The sequence below is a fragment of the Notothenia coriiceps genome, unplaced genomic scaffold, assembly GCF_000735185.1.
Source record: "Notothenia coriiceps isolate Sejong01 unplaced genomic scaffold, NC01 NC01_scaffold00029593, whole genome shotgun sequence".
Classification (NCBI taxonomy): Eukaryota; Metazoa; Chordata; class Actinopteri; order Perciformes; family Nototheniidae; genus Notothenia; species Notothenia coriiceps.
In genome coordinates, this window is record NW_011362294.1 from 15,994 (window position 1) to 43,126 (window position 27,133).

General features: G+C 41.0%; 1 protein-coding gene across 1 annotated transcript; it reads right to left on the minus strand.

The window, feature by feature from the left end:
• Nucleotides 1–109: 109 nt before the first annotated feature.
• Nucleotides 110–23,402, minus strand: itsn2a (intersectin 2a). Its single transcript, XM_010786805.1, has 40 exons — nucleotides 23,387–23,402; nucleotides 23,154–23,246; nucleotides 22,991–23,054; nucleotides 22,511–22,686; nucleotides 21,911–22,123; nucleotides 20,133–20,226; nucleotides 18,129–18,271; nucleotides 17,811–17,874; nucleotides 16,823–16,960; nucleotides 16,631–16,737; nucleotides 16,294–16,544; nucleotides 16,070–16,219; nucleotides 15,840–15,980; nucleotides 15,661–15,748; nucleotides 15,433–15,572; nucleotides 14,474–14,554; nucleotides 13,310–13,449; nucleotides 13,015–13,198; nucleotides 12,724–12,906; nucleotides 11,738–11,916; nucleotides 11,535–11,595; nucleotides 10,718–10,950; nucleotides 10,599–10,639; nucleotides 10,340–10,506; nucleotides 10,016–10,049; nucleotides 9,699–9,841; nucleotides 8,746–8,842; nucleotides 8,098–8,289; nucleotides 7,840–7,884; nucleotides 5,226–5,347; nucleotides 5,031–5,137; nucleotides 4,401–4,584; nucleotides 4,179–4,277; nucleotides 3,909–4,076; nucleotides 2,006–2,218; nucleotides 1,767–1,888; nucleotides 1,609–1,691; nucleotides 1,119–1,202; nucleotides 858–1,031; nucleotides 110–640 (listed from the first exon to the last, which is right to left on the minus strand). The coding sequence occupies exons 1-40, from the start codon at nucleotides 23,400–23,402 to the stop codon at nucleotides 489–491; spliced, it is 5,166 nt and encodes a 1,721-aa protein (XP_010785107.1). The 3' UTR covers nucleotides 110–488.
• Nucleotides 23,403–27,133: the final 3,731 nt, after the last annotated feature.

The window sequence follows — 27,133 nt, forward strand, 5'->3', positions numbered from 1 at the left end:
GCACTAAACCTGGGAGGGGGATGTGTGGGATTAAATGGACACCAGGAAGGTGTTGAGAGTAGAAGTGAAAAGCAGTGAAAAATTCACCATAAAAAAAGCGAGAGCTAAGTGGCATCTGTACATTTTAATAATGCCATTTTCAGGATCAAATGGCATGCTTAAGATCAACTTTTGACATACAGACATTGTACAGTAGTGTGCAACATTTACAAATGTATTACTAATGTGTTATAAAACCATTTAGCAAATGTAACTGTGGCCAATTGCATTCACATTTAAGCTGGTCACCTAAACAGTTTATCCAAAATATATTACCCCATCATTAGTTTGTCATTTTCCATATTTGGCCAGGTCTACTTCCCTTTCAGATAAAGGGTGTGGGTGGCTTAAGGCAGTGACGTAAAATCAAGAGTTTTTCAAGGCAACCCTGGTGCTGCTACAAATAGGCACTTTTTAAAGTGAGTGGCTGCAGTGTGTGTGTTTTGTCCTCATTTGGTCGGCTCGTAAAGCTGCAGGTCCAGTTTGACCCAGACTTCTCCAGTTGGGACTTCATGCAGTAGAAGGCGTCGGTTTGCGGCACCTTTGCTCTCCATCTCTTTCTTTATAGTCGCCACGGGAACCTCAGTACGACCAAGGAAATCTAGGAAACAGAACAGTCATTTAGTTACACCTCTTAAATTAATAACTCTTTTACTTTTTCTTCCGTAGTAGTCAGAAAGTCAAACGCAGGCCTTAGAACAATTTATTGTGTGTGTGTGTGTGTGTGTGTGTGTGTGTGTGTGTGTGTGTGTGTGTGTGTGTGTGTGTGTGTGTGTGTGTGTGTGTGTGTGTGTGTGTATCGTATCGTATCCACTGACCATCAGGTGAGAACTGGTCCTTCTCGAACACGGTGATACACAGGATGTCCTGGTAGAGGTCTTTGATGAAGAACTGGCAGTTGAAGTTCCACTTTGGGTTCAGGGTGTCGCTGGCGGGCCGGGAGGTGTAGCACTGAGCCCCCATCGTCAGCTCACAGTACGGGTTGCTCTTACCTGGGGGAAACATAATGTGTTTCAATTTAACTCAAAATTACTTATGCTTATGAATACTGTATTTAACAATTCACTGGTATTCCTCACCATTGGGTTTACAGGCTTTGAGCTCCTGGGCTTCAGCGACAGTTACCAGCAGGCGGCCGATACCGCTGCTTTTCAGGGAACGAGCTGAAACAAACACACACACATTAAAAATGGGCCTACAACATTAAGTGTTCATTCAAATTTTACATTTTAATAATCAGGGAGCAGGATATGTTTTTGTTTTTCTGAAGGAATCGTAAGGTTACATTTTTTAACAAATGTATATTTCAGCTTTTGCAAACATTACACTACATGGAACTTTAATATTTCTCATTCAATCTTATCTGTGCATCCAATTGTTTCTTCAGTTTAGCCTACATCACAACATAACAACATCATAAATTAACCAACCATTTGAAAATTGCTAATTTAATTCAATTAAATTGCTATTAATGGGGTGACAAGTTTTACCAAATCACGAGGTAATCAGAGGAGGGTGTTTCAGGGGTTTCCAAGGCGAGAGTAAGTAAGAACATGTGAATGTGTTTACCTTGGTAAGCTTTCTCTCTCTTCTTCTTCTCCGTCTCTATGAAATGTTCAGAAGCTGCTTTGATTTTCTGGACCCACGTTGTTCTACCGACACAATAAATACATCCATCTTTTACACAGTTTGATTATCTTATGGATATAAATGTTGTGCATGCATACCTCTCGTTCAGGGTCTCAGTTTTGAGCGTATAGACACGATCGATGTGTGAGACGTGGAAGAGTGGCTCATCGCTCGAGGGGTCCGCTGGCATTTTCACCAAAACCTCATTTAGAAACAGAGGCTGGAGAAGAACAGAAGGTCAATCATAGGAAGACTGCACCTAGGCACTGATTCATATATAATCAAAGTAGTATTTCATATAATTCTGTGTGTGAATACTGCTTGGCCTCTCTCTTACTGTTTTGTACATCTTCAGCTGTATGTTGGTCTTGAGACTGAATAGCCTGTCTGGCCCCGAGGAAGAGAAGGGTTTGGCGCTATGCGTGAGGAGGAAGAAATCATTGAAGAGGAAAGCCCACAACTCCCTGCTGCTTTTGGTTTTGTAAAGTCGGCCACTGTGCAGCAGCTTGCGAGGCCCGAGGCAGTTCGTCAGCGAGTTGAAGACCAAGTGCTGGAAGAGAAAAGGCAGGACTGAGGAGAGATGAAGGAAACTATCAAGTACAGTGAGGGCTGCAGTGAAAAATGCTCCCTGCCTCTGCTACTGCTACTGTATGTGTTCATTTGTTTTGGTAACAGACTCATTCATTCTGATGTAGAGGAGAAGGGAAACCGCAAAAAAAAGGTTATGATAGAAGTATCGAGAAGGAGCTATTACAGTGCTACTGTATACAACATGCATTGGGGGAGGTGTTTATTACTGCACTTCATAGCAACAATATGGATATTTTTAGACTTCTACGGAAGGAAAGTGTGATTATTATTATAAGTGTGATGTGAACCGTTTTTTTCTCATGAATATATGCCTCAGGACCATGTTTATTTTTGTGGAATAATATTGTTATGTTTCTTTCATCCGCTACCACTTGTTTTAAAAATAGGACTTTTTATTTATTCATTTGTTTCATTTCTATGAGCACCCTACCACAAGGTACATTTTGTATTAGTAAGTTATGCAGCAATACCCTCATGTCTTTTTGTGTCTAGAAATATATTTGACTCATAGAAATACATGAACTTTGTGTTTAGAGTGCATGGAAACATATGAATTCACCCTGAAGAAAAACAAGTTTGTAGTCCTAATTACAACATCTGTGTCCAAAATGAGTATTACAACAACAAAAGCAATAACATTATCCAGACACAAAAATAAATCTCTTGCCAAAGAATTCCTAGGTGAAAAAAAAGATGAATAGACTTTTTTAGTTTCAGAGATGAACTTAGACGGGTCATTTAAAAATGATCTTGTTCTTAAAGATCCCATGACATGGCCATTTCTACTGATCATAATTCCATTGTTGAGGTCTACTAGAATAGATTTACATTGTTCAATGTTCCAAAATGACATTGGTTTCTCATACAGCATCTCTGTATAGCATGTGTATTCACTTTCTGTCCTAAACGGCTTGTTGGAGCTCCTGCCCCCCCCCCTCCCTGTGAGCCCACTGTGCTCTGATTGGTCAGCTCGCCCACTCTGTTCTGATGAGTCCACTACCGTTACAGCGGAACATCAGTGATTATGTTTTACAATGGCGTTAGCAACCAGAAAATGACACCAGTAATGACAAACAGATGAGAATGCTGCGTGGGGTCTGGGTGCCGTGTTGGCGGGACGTTGCGGGGCTCGCGGCTGCTGCTCCGCCCTTTGAGGCTCGGGGAGCAGACAGTGTGAGCTGGGTTACTGGTGTCGTCTCCTGGTTGCTACGTGGGGTCTGNCTCACAGCCAGGCTGTTCGCCACACACTCACAGCCTGAGAAAAGATAAGGCTGAGTGAGTGTGTGTGTGAGGAGCTCCACGGATTGGTCCATTTGGACCTCGGCATGGTTATGTCACTGTACCCAGGAAGAAAACAATGGAAAAAGAAAAATCTCCAACGAGGCGTTCTGGGCCAGCATAGACAGGTCTTTTCTGTGTTAGAGTTTTACTCGCTACAGGGTGTACTTTGTGGGTTTGGGACTTTGCAAACTGTTTACATGCAGAAAAAGCTACATAGCACACAAGGGGACGGGTTATAACCGGAAACGCACGACATGGGACCTTTAAGTCATAAAAAAAAGAGAAAAATGTATAATAGACTTCCAAACGTTTTATTATAATATTCTTCCAAGTGAATATTATAAATGATCTTATCTGCGTGTGTTTACCTCTATAGTCCCCTCACTCTGCACACGTCTCTGAATCCACTCCAGCCTGTCAGAGTTCTCCTTCTCCCGCACCCCCTCGTTGACCTGAGTGCACAGCTCCTCCGCCCCCTCCAGAGCTTCTCTCAGCGGGCCGCGGTCCGCATGATTATCAGGGGTGTGCTCCAAGATCTGACCCATAGGAAGAGGCACGGAGAGACATGCAATAAATATCAGAAAAATGTGGTGGATCCAGAGCATATCAAGTTATAAAGAAAGCATTTTTCTACATACGTTCTTTATGAGCAGGGGGTAGCGTGTGATCCTCTGCATGGGCTTGAGGAGGAAGCTGGACAGTGGCATTCCTTTGCAGCGGTAGTTAGTGGCTATCTTCTGCTCAAGAGGAAGCAAACAGTAAAAGAGAGAACATATTTTCTTTTCTTCTCAGAACCCTGTCAGTTTTGTCCCTTTGGTTTTTTTCTTTTAATATGACCATCCATTATCTGCAACCTTTACCTTGAGGAAGTCTTTAAAGTCCTGCTGGTCTTGGGTTTTGCTCTGCAGCAGGGCGGCTGCGTTGAGCTGGCAGGAGCAGAAGCTGATGTAGGCCTGCATGTGTGCGAGCTCCGAGGCCAACAGGTCCCCGATCAGCTGGACCGGCATGTTGTCTCCTTCTGTCTTTTTACGGACACGCAGCGCCCTGGGAAACACGGATGATGATGGTATAAAGCATGATTTTTGTTACATCTTTATTTAAAGATCCAAATCTGTTTTCCAGTAGATTTTTCCTTAAAAAGGGACAATTCAATCTACAGTGATACGGGAAAGAAAATAGCTCCTACATAAAACTGAGTAACTGGGTCATGATTTCTGGGAAGAGACAATGTTGTGGATTTCTAAACATGAAGATAAAGGCAGACATCTCTACGGCTGATAGCACCAACCTACACCATAACATCTAAATTGATTAATAGCAATATAGATAAGGGGAAACAAATATTTTATTTTTTATTTAGGGTGAACTGTCCCTTTAAATATATGTTTTCTTTGTGCACTTCCTCCTTTTAGCACATACGAAATTACAATTTAAGAAGCAGGGTATATTAACGAAATGAATGCTTCTAAAAGGCAGTGTGTGGTACCTACTTGAGAAGCTTGGTGTTAGACATAATGAGCTCCCTCCAGTTAACAAAGATTATTCCCATCTCAACTTCAGTGAGTCGGCCTGACTCAGACATGGGTTTGTAGAAGACCTGAGTGACAGATTTTTGCAAATGGACATTAATTAAAATGAAACACTATAGGAAATTCCAGTGCCTGTATGTTTATGTTCGTCCGTACTTCAAGAACCAGCTCCAGGTCTTCAACGTAGGTCTCTTCAGTCTGGATGAGCTCATGGATGTAACCCTGCCTCTTCCTCTCCTGAGGGGTCATGGTGTCCAACGACATCAGGTCAGCACACCCTACAGCGAACAAGCAAACATGCACAAACACACAAGCATGTGCATGTGCATGCACACAAACACTTTCCTGTCAATCACAGATACAGTGTCCGAGGAAAAACACGACACACTATGCATGTTAAAATCTCCCTTTATTGTCAGTTATATATTTCTATTTACATTTAATGCACAGACAAGTGTGAGGCACGTTGTAGTTGCAGTACATGAACTAAGGGAACATAGCAGGCGATGCTAACGCTAAGAACTCTGCTACCAAGGCAATGAATTAAAGAAAAATTAAGCACCTTTCATGGTGGAGCGCTCACTCCAAATAATTGCATAGGTGTGAATGAGTAAAGAAGCTAATCCTCTAGGGAAAGAGCGGTGGAAGACTCAGTTGAAGTTCAAACTTAGCAGAATGTTGAGGTAAATGTCAGCAGTGTAGTGTCATAATCTCTGAATCTACTCTTACCAGCTAGTATGCTAATATCTGCGTGTTTGTTCTTTTTGCTGGTGATATCACAGTTCATTATAGGATGACCTCAACCTTAATCACTTGGAAGCATTAATAGATGGAGAAGTGCATAATAAGTGGATAATAAAATCACAATTCATTTGTTTGAGTAAAGCATCAGCAAGCAGCAATCAAGGTCATTGGTGATTTAAGCAACAGCGAGTCTTTACATTGGTCCGTTTTGGCAAGGTTTCATGTTGTTAGTGCAAGAATAAGTAACCCTGCAAAATGCTACATACATAACCTTAATATAGAAATGTGAACGATTTAAGTCTAATCCATTTATATATTTGTTTCATTATACTTTGTAAGCAAACAATTTCAATCCATATTTAAATGTATCTTTAGCAAAACTAAACATTTCATGCCCTTTATGAGAGGTACGAAGCCTCTAAAAACATGTTTAGCTGCCTCTGCCTCGCTCCCAGGTTAGTTAGTTAGTTAAAGAAACACAAGGGAAACACAGGAGGAGAGAGCGAGGGGGATAAAGGTGAGTAATAAATGCTTAAGAGAAAAGGACAGAAAAAAGAGAAGGTAAAGGAAGCTAAATCAATTATAAAAGGGATCAATAACCAGTAGCACAGAACACTATAGTCCTAAAAAGGTGGAAAGCGCAGAGGTGGGCTGTTCTTGCCGGCGGCTGGGCCTCCTGTAGCGACAGGGCGAATCGGATAGGCTCAGACAGAAGGGGAAGAAGGAAGAGGAGGAGGAGGAGGAGGAAGAGGAGCAGAGAGGAAAGCCAGAATTACTGTCCTACAGAGGAAAAAAAGATGAAGTGGAGGGGCGGGAGGGGGAGGTGAGTGAGATGAAGGAGAGACGGAGAGACATTAATATAGTTTTAATATTAATGCTACACTCTTACATGCGGGTGTATTAATAATGTATTTCTGGAAATGTAAATGTTGTTACTAATCACATCAGTTGGGGCATGATGGTAATTTCTTCCTTCTTTTTCCCTGTGATTAAACGCAGGCCTTGTGTGAGCCGGGGTGTGTACGAGTTCATGTTCATTAGCATTAAAATGTCATTTTGTTTTGTGTCTGCAGCTTTGACAAGTGCATCCTAATTAAAGGTCCAGTGTGTTCACACTTGTTAACAGAGATCCATGGCGCAGAGACAACACGCAGGCTATGAATACTAATTGAGACACGTATGGTACCTCCTGCTTAAAATAGGGCCCTTTTTTAAATAATCAGATCTGTGAATAAGACTTAGAAGAATCCTACCCTTACCAAAGAGCATGATCAGTGAACTATATAGGCCTACACATTGTGCATATCAATTTCCCAGAAATAAGCTTCCAAAATAATTTAACTGATAAGGACGAAATAAATTGCTTTTAATTTGAAATGTATCAGTGGTTGTTCCCTTTTGTTCTGTGATCCAGAGATTTTTGGCAAGACATTTTGGGAAATATGTCTATTCACTTTGTTCCCTAGAGTAAGCAGAGAAGATTGATGCCACTCTCGTGTCTGTATGCTAAATATAAAACTATGGCCGACTGTTAGCCTAGCTTGACCTACTGTATAGTGTGTGGGAAAATGTTAGCTTATCAAGCAAGCTTTGTTATATTTCTGTTTTTTGTTAAAAAAATAAGATAGGCCTACAGACTGTTATTTACTGAGCTAAAAAAGTCTTGGTAGGCATATTTTCATGATTGTTTTGCTTTCCGACACAGCCAAGCTAGCATTTTCTTACTGCTATATTTATATTTATGCCAAGCTAATCGCTTGCTAGCTTTAGCCTTACTTAACAGACAGACAAGCAGGTGCATAAACTTATTTCCCAAAATGTCAACCTATTTCTTTCAATGATTTTAAATTCTTTGTACAGCCATTCCAGGGACAATCAAAAATACAATTTAACAGTGATTTTACTTTTTTTTCTTTTTAAATTAAGTATCACACTACAGTATTTGGGGAATTGAGCCTTTTTAAGTGCAGTGGGTTTAAATTCACCAGTGATCCCTCAGTGACAGAAACCAACTATTTTATCTTACCGTCAGTCTCTCCATGCTCTGACATGGATGGGGGATCTACTGTACCTGCAGTGAGCCAAGTCAACCAATCAGATTGACAGCAGCAAAGAAAAGTTTGTTTCTACAGCTGATAGATATCTGTTTCGCCTACAGTCTTATTTTTTTCCCAACAGCACTTTCACAATACTTCCAACTAGATGTGTAAACTATTGATTTTCTCTCACATGTATGACAGAGAAATATGGTCCATCTGAGGAAAATGACTTGAGATTTACTCACATTGCTGGCTGGGGTCTGATTCTGTTGTCATCTGGACATAATTGGTGGGCAGCAGGCCTGTGACCCCATTGACGTCTCCTTTCCACCAGTCAGGGTTGGTCTTGTCCAGGACGCTGATCAGCTGACCCTTGGAGAAGCTCAGCTCATCCCTATTGGCAGCAGTGTAGTCGTACATTGCAATAACTTGGCACACTGCGGGTGCAAAGACATAAATCTGGTTTTATAAGGATGTGAGTTTAAGCAACTTGGTTAGTTAGATGGCTCTGTTTGAAATATCTCAACTGCTGTTAGATGGATAACCCTGAGAATTATTTTACATTTATGCTCCCCAGAGGATAAATCATGCTGCTTTTGCAGAGCCCCTACGATGATGTCAATCTGTTGACAATACTGATACTTTAAGGTTTCCTGGAATACTTTTAGTACAAAATATAACAGTATTTGCATATTTTTAAAGTTAACAACAATGCTGTGCACTGGTAAAATGACAGATACTACATTATGCAATTCTGAGTTAGTCATTTATAACATCTTGGTATATTTTAGGGGAATATGTCAAAATAAGAGACAATAATTGTCTATGTGTCTGCTTGGATATGTAAGACAGAAACCAATCAATAATTGTGTTTTAAGTGTGTGTGCCATCACCTGGCAGAGGGGAGGGAGAGGACTTGCTGCTGGAGGGCCCGAGGAGCTTGACGTGAGAGGAATGGAACCAGCCTCTCTGCCGCTTCTTCCCTCGAGCCTGGAGGGAAAAGAGAGAGTAAATCAATCTCCTGCTGCTTCCCCTCTGGATTATTTATCCAGACTTGAATTGATGAATTTATTTGGTCGTGCAGAGTTCTGAGAATTGATATGGCTTCATAAATTCGACCAAAGCGCAGCCTCAAGTCTGAATGACTAAATGATTGCTGTCAAAAGTTGAATAGACTAATATCCTGATTTGCTTTACCGAGGGCCAAATGAAATTTGACAAAGCTGTGGTAATCATCTTTAATTCAAATTTTGTCTGAACTTTTCTGCTTTGTCTCAGCTTTTCTCATTACTGTGTCAAACTGAGAGCTTAACCAGAGCTATAGTGGCAGCCTCAGCACAAAAGTGGAGTGAGGATTGATCGCTCACTCCTACAGATGTATGACCTGAAGACAACCCTGTTATTACTCCTGTTACCTCCTGTCCACCTCTCACAAAACCTCCATTGATCTGACAAGTCAGCAGATACAACAGCATCCACAGAATAAGCTTTGTTGTAGTGGTACATTTACCTACATTGTGTTATTTATTTGTAATTTCTCTTTTACATTTTCAAAAAAAAATGAGAATGATACTTTGGTCATAAAGCATGCCATTTTTTTTTTTTTTTTCATACAATTAAATATTTATAGTTCTTCAAACAGAGAAAGAAAAGACTTTCAGTGTGGCTATTCAAATACATCCCACATTGAAGGAATAGCCAATTCATTGCTGCAATAATAATTGATCTTGAACTGCACATCAGCATTTAAGTACGAATGAATCAGAGTTATTGGCATTTTAAAGCTTTGCATATAAACTACATTCATAAAAACGACATTAAATCGAAATGGGCTGTAATCACTGACCTGCAGTTCCCCGAGCCACCAGCCAGTGGAGTTCTTGGCCAGCACCACGATCAGTTGCCCTGGAGACAGACGCAGCTGATGCGTCGTCGGGGCGACGGTGGTGGAGACTGCCTGGGCGATCTCTGTTGGCCAAACAGATACAGCTGAGGATGAATTTAGATCAGGTAAATGTCAAGAGCATAACAGAATTAATAAGAAGGCCATTCTTTATTTGTGTGGAGTGTGTGTGTGTGTGTGTGTGTGTGTGTGTGTGTGTGTGTGTGTGTGTGTGTGTGTGTGTGTGTGTGTGTGTGTGTGTGTGTGAATCACTGACTCACCAGGCTTTTTGATCGAAGCTCCAGCCTTTGTTCCCTGAAATAAAACAAGTTGTATTTTATTAACAAATAACTAAAATAATTGCATTCAAAAACAAAATAAAACTATGTAACTTTAAAAAAAAATAAAGATGATTAAATATATATTATTGTATAATCCTTAACTTTATTTATAGTTCATAGCTCAAAGGCCCTTATCAAAAACATTTAAAAGGGAAAAAATATAAAGACAATAGACAGCAGATGCAAAATTAATAAATAATGCAATTCAATACATTATTTTTAAAGATTATATGATGCTTTTTTACTTTAAATGGCTCGTCTCACCTCTGGTTCTACAGGTCGGACATAGTTGGAGGGAAACACTCCCGTATGATCCCCGATGCATCCACGCCACCACTCTCCCTCTCTCTCTGTCACCATGACAACATCTCCCTCAACAAACGTCAGGTCCCCAGCCTCTGGGCTCTCATACGTGTACAAGGCCACAAACTCTGGTTACCATAAAATACAGGAGTGCAAGTCAGAGCCAAATATCTTACAATATGAATATGAAATACACGTGCCACAGATAAACTACACCTACCCTCTAGTTGAACCGAATCACATGTGTCAAATGGATCCACACTAGAAGGGGAAAAACACAGTCAATGTACTCTAAGCAAGAGTAGACAATATAAGGTGTGTTTGTGTGTGTCTTCATACTCTGTATTGCCACCCATCTCCAAAGTGACGTAGCTCTTGGGGAACCATCCCTGTGTCCCATTGAGCTGCCCCAACCACCAGTCTTCCCTCTGCTGCTGCACGCTGATGATGTCACCCTGGGAGAAGCTCAGCATTGGGGTTATGACGTCACCCGCCCCGGAGGAGAGGTTGAGGTGAGTTTCCGATGTGGCAGACCAGGAGGAAACAGCTCGAGCCAACAGAGGGAAGAAGGACTGAAAAGTAGAGAAGCAAAGTTGTACATCAAGCACCATGGAGTAAATGATTGATTGAATCAAGGAAACCATGAAAATCATCCTCAAGGCCATTCGTCTAGATATAGAGATACTTCAAATATCTCAGATCACATCACACTTCATCACCCTGACCATGAGTCCTACTAACACTAATGTCATCTATTGGGAGACGGAGATCTGTAAATGCTTGTGTGACCCACAAAATGGCCAAGAAATAGAAGAACTCTCAATAGGGAAAACTATAAATAAACATCCGGCTGTTGTACTGGAGAAGGATGTGTGTGTGTTGGTGTCAGCAGCAGTGTATGTACACAAGCCAGACCTAGTTAGTTGCCTTCCAAAGCCTGTTTATAGCTCAAATAACTATGAAGGAAGGGAACATGACACTAACAGGAAACATAGCGGATCCAAATATGTTTCATGCAATGTTATTTTAAAGTCAAGGTAAGGTTTAAAATAACACGCTTTATAGATATTCCTGGGGTTTGTCTTTTTTGCCTTTGGGTTATATTGCTATTGCTATTGTTCTAGGAGCCTAGAGTAAAATATATATCAAACTTTACCTGTGAAGTGTCTGCTTGGGCAGAAACAGTGCTGTCATCTGCTACCTTCCCATCTAGGTCTCTGGGTAAAAATGGAGGGACAAACACTTAGAGAAGAAGCAAACAAGAATCAAAACTCAACTAATACAGAATAAAACTGTAATATTTTTAGTGTAGGGAGACAGAATGTAACAAATACTTTTTCTTTGGGATATTTCAGTTACCCTGTGTTATGTGGTATTGGCGGTGGACAGGACATTTTTCCAGGTAAAGAAGCTGGAGGCTCAGTGGTGGAGGTAGAGGGAGTGTGGCACTTCTCTGCGTAACTCTGGGGAAACCAGCCCCTTTTTCCATTGAATCTCCCACACAACCAGCCAGGCTCACCGACAGTCTGCTCATCCACCTGCATCATGGAAAACACACCTTATATCAGCAATTGCAAGACATAGAGGATGTTGTTTCCTAACACAGCAATCATACACATGTAGTATTTTTAGAGATCCATCGGACACCTGCTTTACTGTCATTTTTATTTTTTGGCAGATCAGACAACTCTCTTTTTTTCACTTGACGATGTTGGTTTCTGTCCTGCATCTTGTGCCAAGCAGATAGTAATGACATATTTTAGTAAAACACAGATTCTAGTAAGCTAACTGCTAGAAATACAATCATAGTCATATTAGCTAATTAGCTTAGGCTAGCAATTATAAAAGCAGTTACCGTACTCTTTTACATAAAAGTAAACAATGTGTAAATGTTCGGTTAAATCGTTGTTTTTTTGTGTGATATTTGTTACTTTCTTTTACTTACATTTAACTATCATATGTAATGTTGTCTGTGTGAAGTAGCCGAGTGGTGATGCTAATGATAGCTAAGATGTTGTCCACAGTAAACATACTGTAGTCTATCCCTGACAAAAATGACTGAATAATTTCTTTTTTGGGGCTTTGTTTCAGCTGGTAAATCAATCCCTGGAGTTATATAAAGAATAAGCAGAAAAAGCATCCACAAAAATGGGACTTCAGGATTTTTGATGAATGCGGCAAATATTAAATACTGAAATATATACATGCCCGCATCTCATGGTAAATATGTAAATGGAAATCTGTTGTGTGTTTACAGTGTGTGTGTGTGTGTGTGTGTGTGTGTGTGTGTGTGTGTGTGTGTGTGTGTGTGTGTGTGTGTGTGTGTGTGTGTGTGTGTGTAGTACCTCTATAGTGCCGTCTGCGTCTATACTCAGCTCATCTGCGTTTCGGGCCACAAACGAGTACAGAGCTCTATACGGGGTCAGCTTTGAGGATGGCTGAGCCACCAACACCGGCTGCTGTTCTCCTCTTTCCTGCTCCTCTTTCCTCCTTATCCTCTCCTTCACCTCCTCTTGCCGTTTCCTTTCCTCCTCCACCTGCTCCCTCTTCTTCTTTTCCTCCTCCTCCTGCTCCCTCTTCTTCTTTTCCTCCTCCTCCTGCTCCCTCTTCTTCTTTTCCTCCTCCTCCTCCTCCTCTCTCCTTCTTCTCTCCTCTTCCTGAGCTTTCTCCTGAGCTGCTCTGAGGCGAGCTTGTGCCTCCCTCTCCTCCTCCTCCCTCTGCCGGGCCCTCTGCTCCTCCAGGAGCCTCCTTTGACGCGCCTCCTCTTCCTCCTTCTTGATCTGCTCCTGCTCTCTCCTCTCTTGATCTAGCTTTGCTTTTCTGTGGAAAGAGAAAAGCAACTTTGTCACAGAAAATGTGTTTAAAATGAAGGTCACTTAAATTATCTAGAGAGTAAAACATCAAGTATGAGTAATTTGCAGCCACACTCACCTGGCTGCCTCTTCTTCCTCCCTCCTCTTCCTCTCCGTCTCCTCCTCCTTGCGCCTCTGAAGCTCCCTCACTTTCTCCTCTTTGACTCTGTGCAGGTCGTCGAGGACAGCCTGCTGCCTCACCTGCTTCTCCCTCAGCTCCTGATGCAGCAACATAATGTACAATGCATAAGAGAGTAGGGCTGCTCGATTGTGGCAAAAATCATAATCTCTATGATTTGGGTCAATAATTGTAATTGCGATTATTAAATGTGATTATTCATTGACTTTGAAAACATCCATTTATTGGAGAAAAAAAAAAGTGAACAGTATGTTTTGAACAGTTGATTACCCTGAACTTTAAGTATAATTCAACTGAAAAAAAATTATAAAAAATTATTAAAAAAAAAGAAAAAAGTAATAATAATAATACAAAAATAATAGTTTTATTTCGATTACGTTGTTTTCGTAATCGTTGCAAGCCATAATCATAATCGCGATTAAAATACGTTTAATTGAGCAGCCCTATAAGAGAGGCATCAAATCAAGCATGGTTCAGTCTAACAATGCAGAAACAGTGTTATGATTCGCCAAAGCACAAAACAGCTGTATGCAAGCTTTCATTCTGCTGCTACAAACACAACGCAGCCAAGGTAGTGGATGTGCAGTGCTGTCTTTTACATGTGTGTGTCAAAATCTATAGAAAAAAGTCCAGGTGCTGCAAAACATACCTCTATGTACATATGAGGTCATTTAACATCATACCTGCTTGGTGCACTAGTACAAACATGCAATACTGAAAAACACACCAACACTGACAGACACATGCAGTTGTGTGTATATTATACAAGCAGATTTCTTTTCTCCCATTGCTAATACAGCAATTGTGCAGGTTAAGCATTCTGTGTGTGCTTTTTACCCTCAGGGTGCAACCTGTTTACAGAGAAAACACAGGCTGGAACAAATTCCATGGAGAAAAACAACAACAAACTAATGGAAGATCAGAGTAGAGCTCCATCTAATAATGAGTCGTAGAATAAGAAAGAAGAGGAGGATTGAAGATTGTGGACTGGGGGAAAACCATAGACTGTATAGGGGAAAACAAGAGGTGAGATGACAAAATAATAAATAAGGGGGTGGTGATAAAGATTACAAAGTGGGGGGGACAGAGAGGAAGAAAGATAACCTTGATGAGAAGGAAGAGCTGGCTGAGGCAGGCCAGCAGAGACAGAAGGCCTCGCAGGACACAGTCATCCATATCCCCCAGCTATGAGCGAAACACCGTGCGATGATGGAGGGAGGCAAAGCAGTGGAGTAGAGACGGGGATGATCAAAAGGTATAATAAGTGTGATAAAGAAAAACGGAGAAAAACAGAAATGGGAAGTGAATTCATAAGAAAGACATCCAGGTAGAGGAAGCAGCGGAAAAAAGAGACAGAGAAGAAAAAGTAAGGCGTTAAAAGCTTTAAAGAGCAGGGAGGAAAGGGAAACAGTTAAACAGACCAAAAGAGAAATAGTGAGTATTAAATTGACAATTGATACACTGGGAGGGAGCATGACATCAATCATCACAGCAAGTATTGAATTTGTGTACACCTGAGTATGGATGTGGGCAATAACTTTGCCTGAGGGGTGAAACTCTAAAGTTACCCTGAGCAGCCGAATAAGATTTCACAGCAGTGTGAAACTGCCTTTTTCTGCTTTATTCCAATAAACCATAGTTGAAGGATAGAAAAAAATCCAGCTGCTGCATATTGGTGCCATAAATCATGCAGTGGTGCTGCTTTTTTCTTTGTCGTATCATCCCTTAAATACCCACTTCTATGCCGAAATATAAGTCAATACATGTCCCCCCAAAAAGCTAGGGCTTCAAGATGAGAAACGACTACTATACACCAGTTGATCATCTTTGCCTGCATTAAGATGAAAAACAGTTAAAAATACATCTCAAGTAGCTAATCAATAAGTCATGTCGTCATTCATCAGTACACAACTTCCACCATTTTGGGTCTGAAACCACTCTGACCTGGCTCTTCCAGGGCTAATTTGGGTTGTGTATGAGTTCAAATAGTTTCATCTCCTTTGATTGGGGCTAAAAAGGTCGTCACCATCCTTCATTTCCTGCACTTGTCTGTACCCACTGACCTTAAGCTCCTTGTTGTACTGCTCCATCTCGGCCAGTTTGTCGGTTGTCTCCCTCTCCAGAGTGTCAAGCTGGTCCTTCAGCCTCCGGCATTTCACTCCTTTCTCGTTCACACTCCCGCTCACAGAGGTCAGAGTCACGGCTGCAAGGCAAACATCAAAGATGTCAGAAAAAAGTGAGAGAATTCCGGCGATGCGTTCTTGTTGTGCCACCAGGCGTTAGTCACCCACAGGAGATTTTGTTGAGGTTGAGGCTCCGCAGCTTCTCTGTCAGCCTCTGCTGTTCTGGGATCAGGATGGAGAGCTTCTTCTGCCAGTCCTACAAGTCACAGAGGCACACACAAGCAGAGAATGAACAAAATGCAATTATTGAAATGTTTGACACGGAAGGGAAGTGGAAAGTCTTTAACCTCGAACTGAAGCTGCAGCGTGTTGATCTCTATGATGCGCGCGTCTCTCTTCTGATTGACGAGGTCAACCTCTGCCTTCAGGATCCGCCTCTTGCTCTTGGCGTCACGGAGACAGTCTGAGATCTGCTTGTGCTTGTTGCCCTGCGAGACCGGGGGTAATTGATATCAGTGTCCCTGTTGTCTTTTGCCAGATTGTGATGGCACATTTCTGATTGTTATTTCAGTCTCACCACAGCCTCCAGCTCCAACTCCAGACCCTTCTTTTTGGCCCTCAGTCTGGAGATCTCCTCCTGCTCTCCCTCTTTCCTCATGCCCAGTTCCTCTCTCTTCCCACGCTCCCACTCCTCCCTGCGTTGGCGCTCCATCTCCTGCTTCGCCGCCTTAAAGCATGAACACACATGGTCACCTGACAAACTAGAGGTTCAGCGTCTCACATGATGCTTCTATCACTCACCTCCATCCTCTCCAGCTCTCTCAGCCTCTCCTCCTCTCTCTGCCTCTCCATCTCTCTCCGCCTCTCCTCCTCCAGCCTCCTGCGGCTCTCCTGCTCCCTCGCCTCCTTCTCCCTCCTCTCATGCGCCTCCCTCTCCTCCTTATCCCTCCTCTCTCGCTCCTTCCTCTGCTCCTCTTCCAGAGCCAGGCGACGTTTCTCCAGCTCGGCGCTGCCTCTTGCAAAGTTCTCCTTCAGCCTGTCCTCGTAGGACACTGAGCGGAAGAGAACATACAGGAATGTTACAGAGGAAGAGCCCTTACGTTATAAGAAAGCATTTTGTGTGCAGGAAATGCCATACCATTGTTGATGTTCTTTTGTGAAGGTAGTATCTCCAGCGTGTCGATTAAACAGGGAGTTATGTGAGGCCCCGTTCCATTAACAAGCTCAATGGGCTGGAATCCTCCTCTGAAAACCAACAAATGTATACCTCTGTTATTGCAATTTTAAATAGAAATTCAATTGAAAAGTGTATAAATACAGTGTATGTTACCTGACAGAGGGAGGTACCAAGTCTTGAGGCAGGGTGAGGGGTAAAGGTCGGCCAGTTTTAGCCATTTCCACCAGGTGCATGGCCAGAATGAACTCATCAGCTTGGAGCTGTCCGTCTTTATCCACATCTGCCAGAGTCCTGCGGAAGTAAGGAATATAGTAACTCAAATAAAGCAATACAGAATATCATGATTTGACAGCAGGATATATTTTTTTGGAAGGAGCAAGACAAGCTGTTAACATTGACAAATTATCACCTTGTGAAGTTGTTATTTGGAGTGAGATCGCAAACAGATTTATTTACACATCCTGCACAGACCTGTCTCTTACCATCTGGTCCTAGACTCACTGATGCTGTACGATTTATCATTTTTTTTATTCTCATCGGGATGACAACTTGTGTAATAAACACATCGCAAAAAACTGAGATTTCGCACTTTTTGTTAATTAGTTGAAAGAGAAGAGAACTGCACTTTAAATGACTTTTTAAAGAATTGACAGTTTTATATCTCATAATTTATCGCAAGTAACATCTTCCTCATATCTTGCTGCCCTGGTTTGCTTTTTTGTTTTGCTGGGTAAGAAGTGTAAGGTCTGTTTAGAGTATTTTGATTATGATATCATAGAGAGTAAATTGAAACAATTTGCTAAAAGACACTAAAAAATGCTCCAATAAGTTATTTGGATCGATGTTTATAATACAAAAAATAATGGGAAGTGAATCAGGAGTAATATTTAAGATAATCTCCAATGATTTTTGAATTTCCAACATCATTTAAATTACCTTTTCCTTACATATAAACCAACAATGTATTTTTGTTAAATAATATTGGCATTCATTAATAGTTCTAATTGCCTTTTTGTACTGTAGGCCATCGGAATACTTTCCATATTAAATAAAAAACGAATATATCACTATGTTATAAACTATAAAATTCTATATATTGTGATAACACAATTATGAACTCAAAAGGGCAACCTATACTCACCAGATGGTGGCGAGTTGAGTCTGGGTGAGGTTGGATGCAATCAGCGCGTTTCTAACCTGAGGGCCTGCAAGGTAAAGCATTATCAGAATTAATAACAGATTGAATTCCTGCCAGCTGATTTGAAAATGTTTGCTACCTCTTACCACCACATTCTGTCAAGTGGGGCTAAGATCAACAACAAGGGTACATGTGTCTGAAGTGATGCTGACCCAGCCTATGCTCTGTCAAACTTTGAGAGGGCCTCTCATGAGCAGCCCTGCACTCAACTTGTGTTTATTTAGTGTGCACGCACAGTATCTGTGTGCGTATGGGACATACCAGATAAGTATCCACTCATGAGCTTGTCCAGCGTGTTGAACTGCTGGCGGTACTTGAGTCTCGCGCCCTGCGGAACGCCCCAGTCACTTGCACTCGTCTTCGGAGAGTTACTGGCCAACGAAGTGGTGGAGGAAGAATTTGAACTGCGGGATAAAAGAAAAAGAGAGTCACGCCAAGAGATCACCTAAAGGGAACTTACAGAATAATAATACGAGGTCAGCGATTCCTTATTTCTCCCCTTGTTTTCAAGCCTCGACTAAAAACCACAAATTGCATCGGGACTCCCTGGCGTTATCTCTTAATTAGCGCTAGAGGAAGCGAACGGCCTCGTAGACAAGGACTCTCTGAAACGTGCTCTCAGGCTATGCTAATCAGCCGCTCTGTTTTTATTACAAACATTGCCTCTGCAAGAATAGCAAAGGCTGGGTCGTTGATGTTCATTTGAAAAGAATGTGCTTATTTTCTGTCATTATAGCCGGGTGGAAACTCGCTACCCTCCTCTGAAATAGAAGAGGTTTCAGGGAAACAATGGGAGATGCAATGTGGGATCCTCCCTCTGCCCAAGGGCTTTTTTGTTTTGCATTTTAGTGTGTGTCCCTTATAACTTGTTATTGGTATGGAAAAAACAGCAAAGTGTCAAGCATTATTGAATATAGTGTCACATTTAGAACTTGAAGGTTGGATTTACAGTATATGGGTGGATGTGGGTCAACCTGTATTTTCCTTCTGCACTCCTGATGCCCTTATTTATGCCAGTTTTACCATCTACACCCAGGGACAGGACAAACACAAGGACATCTAAAACAATATATTCAAAATGAAACCAGATACTAATCCTATCCCTTCCCCAAACTGCACAATAAGAAGGATATTAGATACCACATATTGTGTTTTTTTAAGGGAATCTAGCTGTTGCTGAAACTGCCCAAAACCTTCCAGCCGTTGGTTTCCATTCCAGGCAGAGATCAAGTGCTTTGTGCAAAAACACAAATAACGTTTTTCTGTCATTGTTGTAGGACTGCAAAACCCCTCCAGTCGCCATATCATATTACCACTTTCCCTTGAGACACAAGCTAGCATTCAAGGCTAATACCATGTGTGATAATTAGCATTTCATGTGACAAACCCCAACTGGTCACGCAAACAACAGTGCACGTCTATATACTTTAGTCCACTATCTACAAGTTTGTTGAATTTGTTTTGCAGACCTCATCTGAAATACAATCTGTCTTACATTTTATGAGATTAATATTCTTCAGCTAAACTAGCCGCTCTATAGTGCTTTACATACTGTAGGCGAAGTACTGCACAGTGGTGTTATGAGCTAAATGGGGCATGAATGTCAGGGCAATCCATCTAGTAATTGCCCAAATATTCCCTCAAAACTTAAAAAGTGAACCTTATGGTGGTGCTAGATGAAAAGTCAGAGGATTACTAATATCAATAGACGTTAACCTCTAATGAACATAAATCGTTGCCCAAATCCAAACGGTAGTTAAAACAGCAATGAGGATGTCCTAGTATGGCTACTAAAAACTAGATTAAAACGTCAGTAATGGTGACCTCGCCTTGAAAGAATGCCATTTGACTCTGATGTTTGTGCTTCTAAACAAGCCCACTTCCTATTGTAGCCAGCTAGAACATCTGATTTGAAAATGCCCTTCCTGCTCCCTGTGTTATCAACGTGTTTCATCTCTGCCTGCATTCTGATCACCAACCCTCCCCTGAAAGAAACTATGCGTCTTTGTGAGCACTGGGCTAAAGGGCTGGTAGTGACTCAGAGCATTTAAACAGGCATATCCCATAATCCCTGCTCCAAAAATGGTGCCTACTAGAAATCTTCACATTTTATATACTTAGAAATTGAGGCCTTTATTCTAAATGTATGTTTCAGGAGGAGTTGGATGGGCAGACAAACATCATTAAAATTGTCCAAAATGTTCAAGACATGCGAATTTGGGGGAGATTAGATGGTTGTATTTGCAGTATGGATTTATTTCTCACCTGCTGGATCCGAGATCAAGAAGAGAGTTGGCCTTTGACATGCCGGTGGATGGAGAGAACGCCATGGGAGAGGAGAAGCCAGAGAGAGGGAGCGCTGCAAGCATAGTTAGAGGCAGTTAGTTTAAAATATTATGTTTGACAAACTCACGGTAATATGAGAGAAAACAGTGCTTTTGTACACGCATGAAAACACATACATGCATGTGCTTTGACATACTGTAGAAGTAGACAGAGTGCAGTTGCCCTTGAACGGCTGTACATGTAATCTTATCTCCTCATACTTTACAGTGGCAGCACACATTGCTCCAGCACCAAGGTTATTGACATCTGGGTAAAAACAAACCGGTGGCTGTTATTCTGGAAAGCTGTGGCCCTGATATACTTTCACCCCGGGGATAAAGATTGAGGAAATGCCAAATAATAGAGAAAGTTCACACTCATGCACATTTCATAGCCAACCATTGTACATTAACAGAGTGAGATAAAGACAGCAGCCAAAGGAGATATGGGGAAGTGAGAGACGAAGAGTACAGGGTGAGATAGAATCCTCAAAAACTGACTTATTGAGTATGTATACATTATATATGTGCACCTGCCACCGGTGCTGAAGCAGCTGTTTCTGCGTACATACCAATACTGTAGGCTATATTATACACAGATGCTTCCATATTGCATTCAAGTCTGATACAAGACCTCAGGGAGTAGGTAGATAGGGTTCACCGCTTTCATCTTGCATGTGCTATCCACACCACATTAACACTGCAGCATTTACGCACAAGACCTGAATCTATAAACCATTCAAGCCTAAGATATGTCTTAAGAAGATGCTTTCCAATGTAAACAGGAAGTAACTGCAGCATCCTAAGAGGTCAAACATAAGGAATTTGTTTAAGCCAGTGCTATGTTACATTTTATTAAAAATACTTGGAAATAGGTGGATATTTTTTTCAATTACAAATGAATGAGTGTGCTTCAGAGTTGGTATAGTAGTATTTACTCTAAAGCAAATCATGTGTGAAGTTTGTGTTAATTTAATTAGATACTATTAGCATATTGTTCTGTAATTTGAGATGTATTGTGTTATTTTATGTAAACACATTCAGGTTCTTTTGTCAGGTTTCTACTAGAAGATGCCCCATGCTTTTGTGTTACTGTACTCGCAATTCAAAGCTGCTCATATGTTTCAACTTAACGTAGCTTTGTCAGTCTGTTCAGTTAGACATGTAGAGCCTGGTAAGTGCTTGTTTAAAATATTTAGCAAACATTTTTTTGTAGAACTAGATTGTGTGATTTTACCATTTTAATTTAGTGATGCACAATCTCCATTTTGTAAACATTAGAGTTATATAGAGTTATAATTAGACTAATTAGTACCTAAAAGAAGCTGGTGCATCCAATGTCCTTGGCAAGTTCTGAGTAGATAAACAACTGGAGATAATTCCCAAAAAGAACAAGTATAAGCATTTTTCTCATTGTACACACTACCTGTATCTATGTCCCCAGCTGTAATGCTATGGTAATAGCTTTCATTGTATGTGCAGAAGTTAAAATCGATAGCACAAGCTTCTTATCTATGCTGCAGTTCTTTTATCCGTCTGTCTTCTCCTCTTAGTTCAAGAAATATACCCGTTTCTCTGGAACATAATCCAACATCTACACTCTACATTCACATTCTTGATCCTGGGATAAGATTGAATGAATTGGTGCTAATACACTAATCAATATCTATCTTATTTTGTCTCATGAGCGAATCAGAATGGTTCCACTTCAGAACCAACCTGCATTGTTGGGAACTAGCGGTGGGCTGAGGAGGTTGATATTGCCGTTGTGGAGTCCACAGTTTCCGAGGCAGTTGATGAGGGGCAGAGTCATTGGCGTTGGCAGCAGGGAGTGCAGGGAGTGCATGGAGGGGTTAGCCGGGATGGGTGTTAGGCGGGGCATGGCTGACATGGAGGACAGACCAATTGACAGGTTTGGCATAGAACCCATTCCTATAAGGGGGAAACCAACATGTGAACATGAACAGATCAGGAACACTGTTTCAGAAGACAAACTCAATTAAAGTACAATTTCGAAATGGGTAGCTTTTATTTAATAAAGAAAAACCCTAGCTGGTGCAAGTATTATTTGTGTCAATCAATGACTTAAACTGCCTATTATACTCTGAAAGCAACCACCATTTAGTAAAACCAGGGTCGTTTTTTCTTTTTTAAATAAATAAGCCTCCCATTTGAAAGTTTTACCATTCAAATATAATTTCCCTATGTGAAACAGCACTTTTAAGAGGTTAGGTTGTGGGAGTAAGAGTTAAATAAAATGTAATGTTTTGGTTAAGTTAGATTGTGGTTATTCAGTAATATGTTCTGATAAATCCTTACCAAAACCTGCTGATGAGCGGATAGTTGGAGCAGCATTGCAGACGGGCGTTTGCTTCATTGTGATCGGCAGGACAGATGGTAAGTTTCGCCCCTGGAGTTTGAGTTTGATCAGCTTCATAGCGATGGAGAACTCCTGTCTGTCCATCTTCCCATCGCTCTCCATGTCGGCTAGGTTCCTAAAGCAGAGGGAGGGAAAATAAAGCTGTTTAATATGATCTAGTTGTAGTGTGTATATTTAGTTTTTTTCTTCCTTTATTGACAGTAGAAAGGACAGGGTTACACAAGGTCCTGGTAGGATTGAAATCCAGTGGCGTTATTCACACCAACACTAAACCACACACACAGACTCTGTTCTAAATACATTACACACACAGTTTTCTGAGTAGGCTGTGAAGGAAGTGAGTGCTCAACAGGAAGTAAGAAGCAGGCCAAATGGGACCAAACTCACTCTGCGAAACAATGTGGCTGGTTGTTGCTTACCAGATTTCAGCCAGGACAGGAGCAGGCAGGCCAGACTGGAGGAAGAATTTCCTAGCTTGTTCTCCTGAAGATAGACCATAATCACCGTAATTCAGAAAGACAGGCATTTCAACAATTGAACCACGGATGACACTTCTGATTGTTTGTTATGACAACAGCCTACCTGAGACATAGCCAAGGACCGGGGCGAGGGAGTCAAACTGTTTGTCATGTTTCCCCCTCTCCTCGGGAGTAATGGCCCACACACTGGCTCCGCCTGGATAAAAATAACAAGACAAGCCTGTATTTTGAAATGTCTTTGCAATAATAATGAAGACTTTTGAAGTTGATTCACAGGGCTGCATCAATTAAGATCCAAATCAAAAAATGGCCAGGTACATTTTTTGCATTTTATACCTTTCTCTCCCCTCATGTTTCCTGTCTGTCACTGCACTTTCATACATCAGGGATATTAGGGAGAAAAAGGTTATATGATGATATCTTTTAAAAGAAAGTCAAGGGATCACCAAAGTGAAAAGATGAATCCTCTGGCGACCATGAATATCAAAGTCAACTCACAATCCTTTACAAGCTGTCCCGGGCACTGCTATGTCAAAGGAACATGAGTACAAAGAGATCCTGCTCTATGAGATAAGCTGCTACTTTTGTAGAGCCCTAAAGTCATAAATATGAAGGGATCATATTTTAGGAAGAATAATAGACAGAAAAAGCACATTTAAAAACATAATGTGTGGGCTGGGCTCCACTCCTAAACACACACAAATAGTGTGAAAAGCAGAAATGCTAAAACCAATTTCAGTATACATCGTTCTTTTCAACTTCACCAATCTGCATAATTTCCCCCCCGTATGAGATTTCCCCCTCAGATGAAAACACTCTTAACTAACTCCTGACAATGATTAATGTAGAAAAATGTCCGGTCAGCTTATTTTCACTCCGCTCCACTCTTGCATATCTCACGGTAACTTCAGGGTTGTCCATGAATTAAATATTAAGTCAAATATGCTGTGTGAGGAGTGTGAGACTCAATTCTTGCTCGATTCCACAAGACGTCTTTAATTGAGGTGGATGAAAGATTATCAAGTTGATGATCAATTAATCATAAAGGGAATCAGTGAAATGTATCAAATCATAACACGAGAAGGGTATACTTACAGCCTTCCCCTGCCATTTTTATTCCCATACCTTGAGAGCTCTGAATCCATTTTTAATTAAAGGGTTGACTATGTGGACATTGTGCAAAGATGGATCTCTACAAATGACAGTAATGGAAGGACAGATATAGATAAGAAAACGGTGAGATAATGACTACATCGTAGAAAGAGAAGGGGATTGATGTAAAAAATTGATCAATTAAAACTACAATAGCTGAGTGATGAAAGACTGTTAATTACATTAAGACAGAAGAAACAGCGATAAAGTAGATAGTATTAGATTGAAAACAACTGAATGAAAGAAAATAATATACTTTGTCTACGAGCACTTCAGTAGCCAAGTTCCTAAACAATTCATCATCTCTGCTCGACAGATGGCTGTAACTAAAGCGATCACAGCGATACAGTCCTCAAACAAAATGTTTGCACAGTCCGTCTGGTGCAAAAATAAAGACACCATGTTGAAAACGTTTCCTTATAACAATTTGCCTTCTTTTATTGTGATCTTATTATTAGTTTTAAGGTCAAATTGGTATGCAAATGTATGATCTACCAATTAATAACAGTACAATTTGTTTGATCAAATAAATAAAAAACACTGGCAAAAAGTAGCTGAATTTAACCTCAGAATGATAAAAAGAAAACTCTGGACATGTTGTTAGAGTGAAATAATTTATCAGGACTTGTCGCAAATAATCTACCGTAATTAGAGTCTCTGATGAGAAGCACCATCAAATTAAATGTGTGTGTGCAGTCTACAAAAGGATGGAATCAATTGTATAGATCTCAAAGGGTCTTTTATCCATGTAAAAAAACATTTAATAAAAATGAGGAAAAACTATGCAAAATCTTCCCAAATCTAGGTCGAAATGATATAAACATTAGCTGTCGTGTAGCTCAGTGGGTAGAGCTGGCCATTTGCTTTATATCATCCAACCTTCAACACTGTCACTTATATACATTTTAAACTGGTTCCCCCCCCAAAAAAGCTTATAAACACAACAAATGTTTAAATAGACTCTATAGATGTTGGTACATTGTTATGTTACTAATTTGTTTGACAGGATTGACTGCTAAGACGTTAGGGACACAGACTATCTGACACAGGAAGTTGCCTCTAAAGTTTAAACTCTTGGACTGAACAACGATATCATCAACATCAACATCAGGGGAGAGAGACTACTATGGCAGACACAAATTCAGACAGTAGAAATTAGTTGAATGAAGTTGTAGAGCTCAGGACATAAACTATAGTTGTAATATAGTGGCAGTGATATTGTTATTCGGTGAAATTATTTGTGCTATTATGGGTGCATTTCTTTATAGACCTCGTATCTAGGATGTAATTTATTCGCCAGCCTCAGGAAATACCACCCTGCCCATGATGGAACTTCCTCCCCTGCTCTAACCCAAACACTCTTGTTGACCGCAGTACATCCCTGAGGAATGACACAGACTCAGCAGTCCTTTATATGCAGCTAGCAGATGAAATGTTAATCTATATAGTTAAAGAAAGATTAAAATGTTATAGCCGATGTTAGCCTCACTGAGCAATCACTGTTTGTTAACAAACACTCTGGCTAACTGCCTTTAGCTGGTTTCAATATCTGATCATGCTACCTTGTCAGGTATATGATTTTTCCTCTGACAAAGCCAGACTTGCAGTGCCTGACCTAGTTTTGGCATTGTCAGCACAATGAAAAGGAAAAAGTAATTAATATCGCACCGAAAAGTGAGTATACTCCGCATTGTCTCATTGGCTTTGAAAGACCTCATTTAGAAGCTTTTGTAAGGGGGGAAATGTGGAGCCGATATTTAGCACAGCGCCACGGGACATGTCACTAGCATGGACACATTCACAGGCCTGTCAGTAAACTCTGTTTGAGTACGGTTTATCATTGAGGACTGAATCCTCTGTGAATTAATGGGGCAAAGCCTCTTACAGAGTCATGGAAGAATCAATAGGGGTCTTCTGTGGCTTGACATTTGTGCTGGAAAAAACTAACAGATATACAATGTGAGACCAGAGATAAAAATGCCAAGTAATTACAAATGTATTACAAATGTAGATTCGTTTTTGAGGCCAATGGTTTTTAATCTGTTTTTTAAAATAACTTTTATTTATAATACATAAAAAAAGGATTTCTTCTTCTCCTTGTTTCATTTCTTTACATTTTGGTAAAAGCCCTTTTATGTGAGAGGGTTGAAACCACTAGAACAGTGGCCACCAACTGGCGGCCCGCGGGCCACATCCGGCCCGCCAGACATTCTCATCCGGTCCGCACGACGGGGGTGACTGGCGTTTGCGGAGTGGTTGCTGCGTTCGCCCCCCACTCATTTTTTTTTATATACAACGTCTCGTGAGTAAGGTGCAGTACCGGAGTCCAACAGAGAGGCAGCAGCTGCGGGACAGTAGACTGCGTATTGCGAAACCTCCCCTGCCTTGAATAAGAAGGGATCCTTCGTTGTAAAGGCACCACAGCAGTAACCCCGCTGCGACATAGTCCAACAGAGAGGCAGGAGCTGCGGGCCAGTAGCCTAGAAGCAGGGTTGGGTTGTAACCTTTATATATACAGTCTATGATAGTAACGGAATACATGTAACGGCGTTACGTATCAGAATACAAAAATCTAGTAGGCTAACTGTATTCAGCTGGCGTTACATTTGAAAAACGAGTAATCTGATTACAGTTACTTTCGTAAACCTGAAGTGAATACATTTTGGAATACTTATTGGAATTATTGGTGGAAAAGTTTCCTCACAAAAGGTAATATTCATTACCGGCAGAACTGTGTGCACACTGCACAGCGCTGCAGCATGTCTGAGCAAGAGAGAGATGCAGCGTGTCTGTGAGGCCCCGCCCCCGCACGCAGATGAGACATCTCTTTTAAAATATATTGAAAGTTAGAAACGGAGATGGTTAGATAAAATGTGCAAGATAACGTTTATGTAGCATTTATTTATTGTCGAAATGATGACATTTCATAAC

Bases quoted from the DNA above. Each gene is read 5' to 3' on its own strand.
- itsn2a (XM_010786805.1), bottom strand. The intron at 13,199-13,309 runs GTGAGTGTGGCT...CTCTTTCCACAG, and splicing joins GAGGAAGAAGAGGCAGCCAG to AAAAGCAAAGCTAGATCAAG. The intron at 12,907-13,014 runs GAGGAGGAGGAG...CAGGTGGAGGAG, and splicing joins AAGAGGAGAGAAGAAGGAGA to GAAAGGAAACGGCAAGAGGA.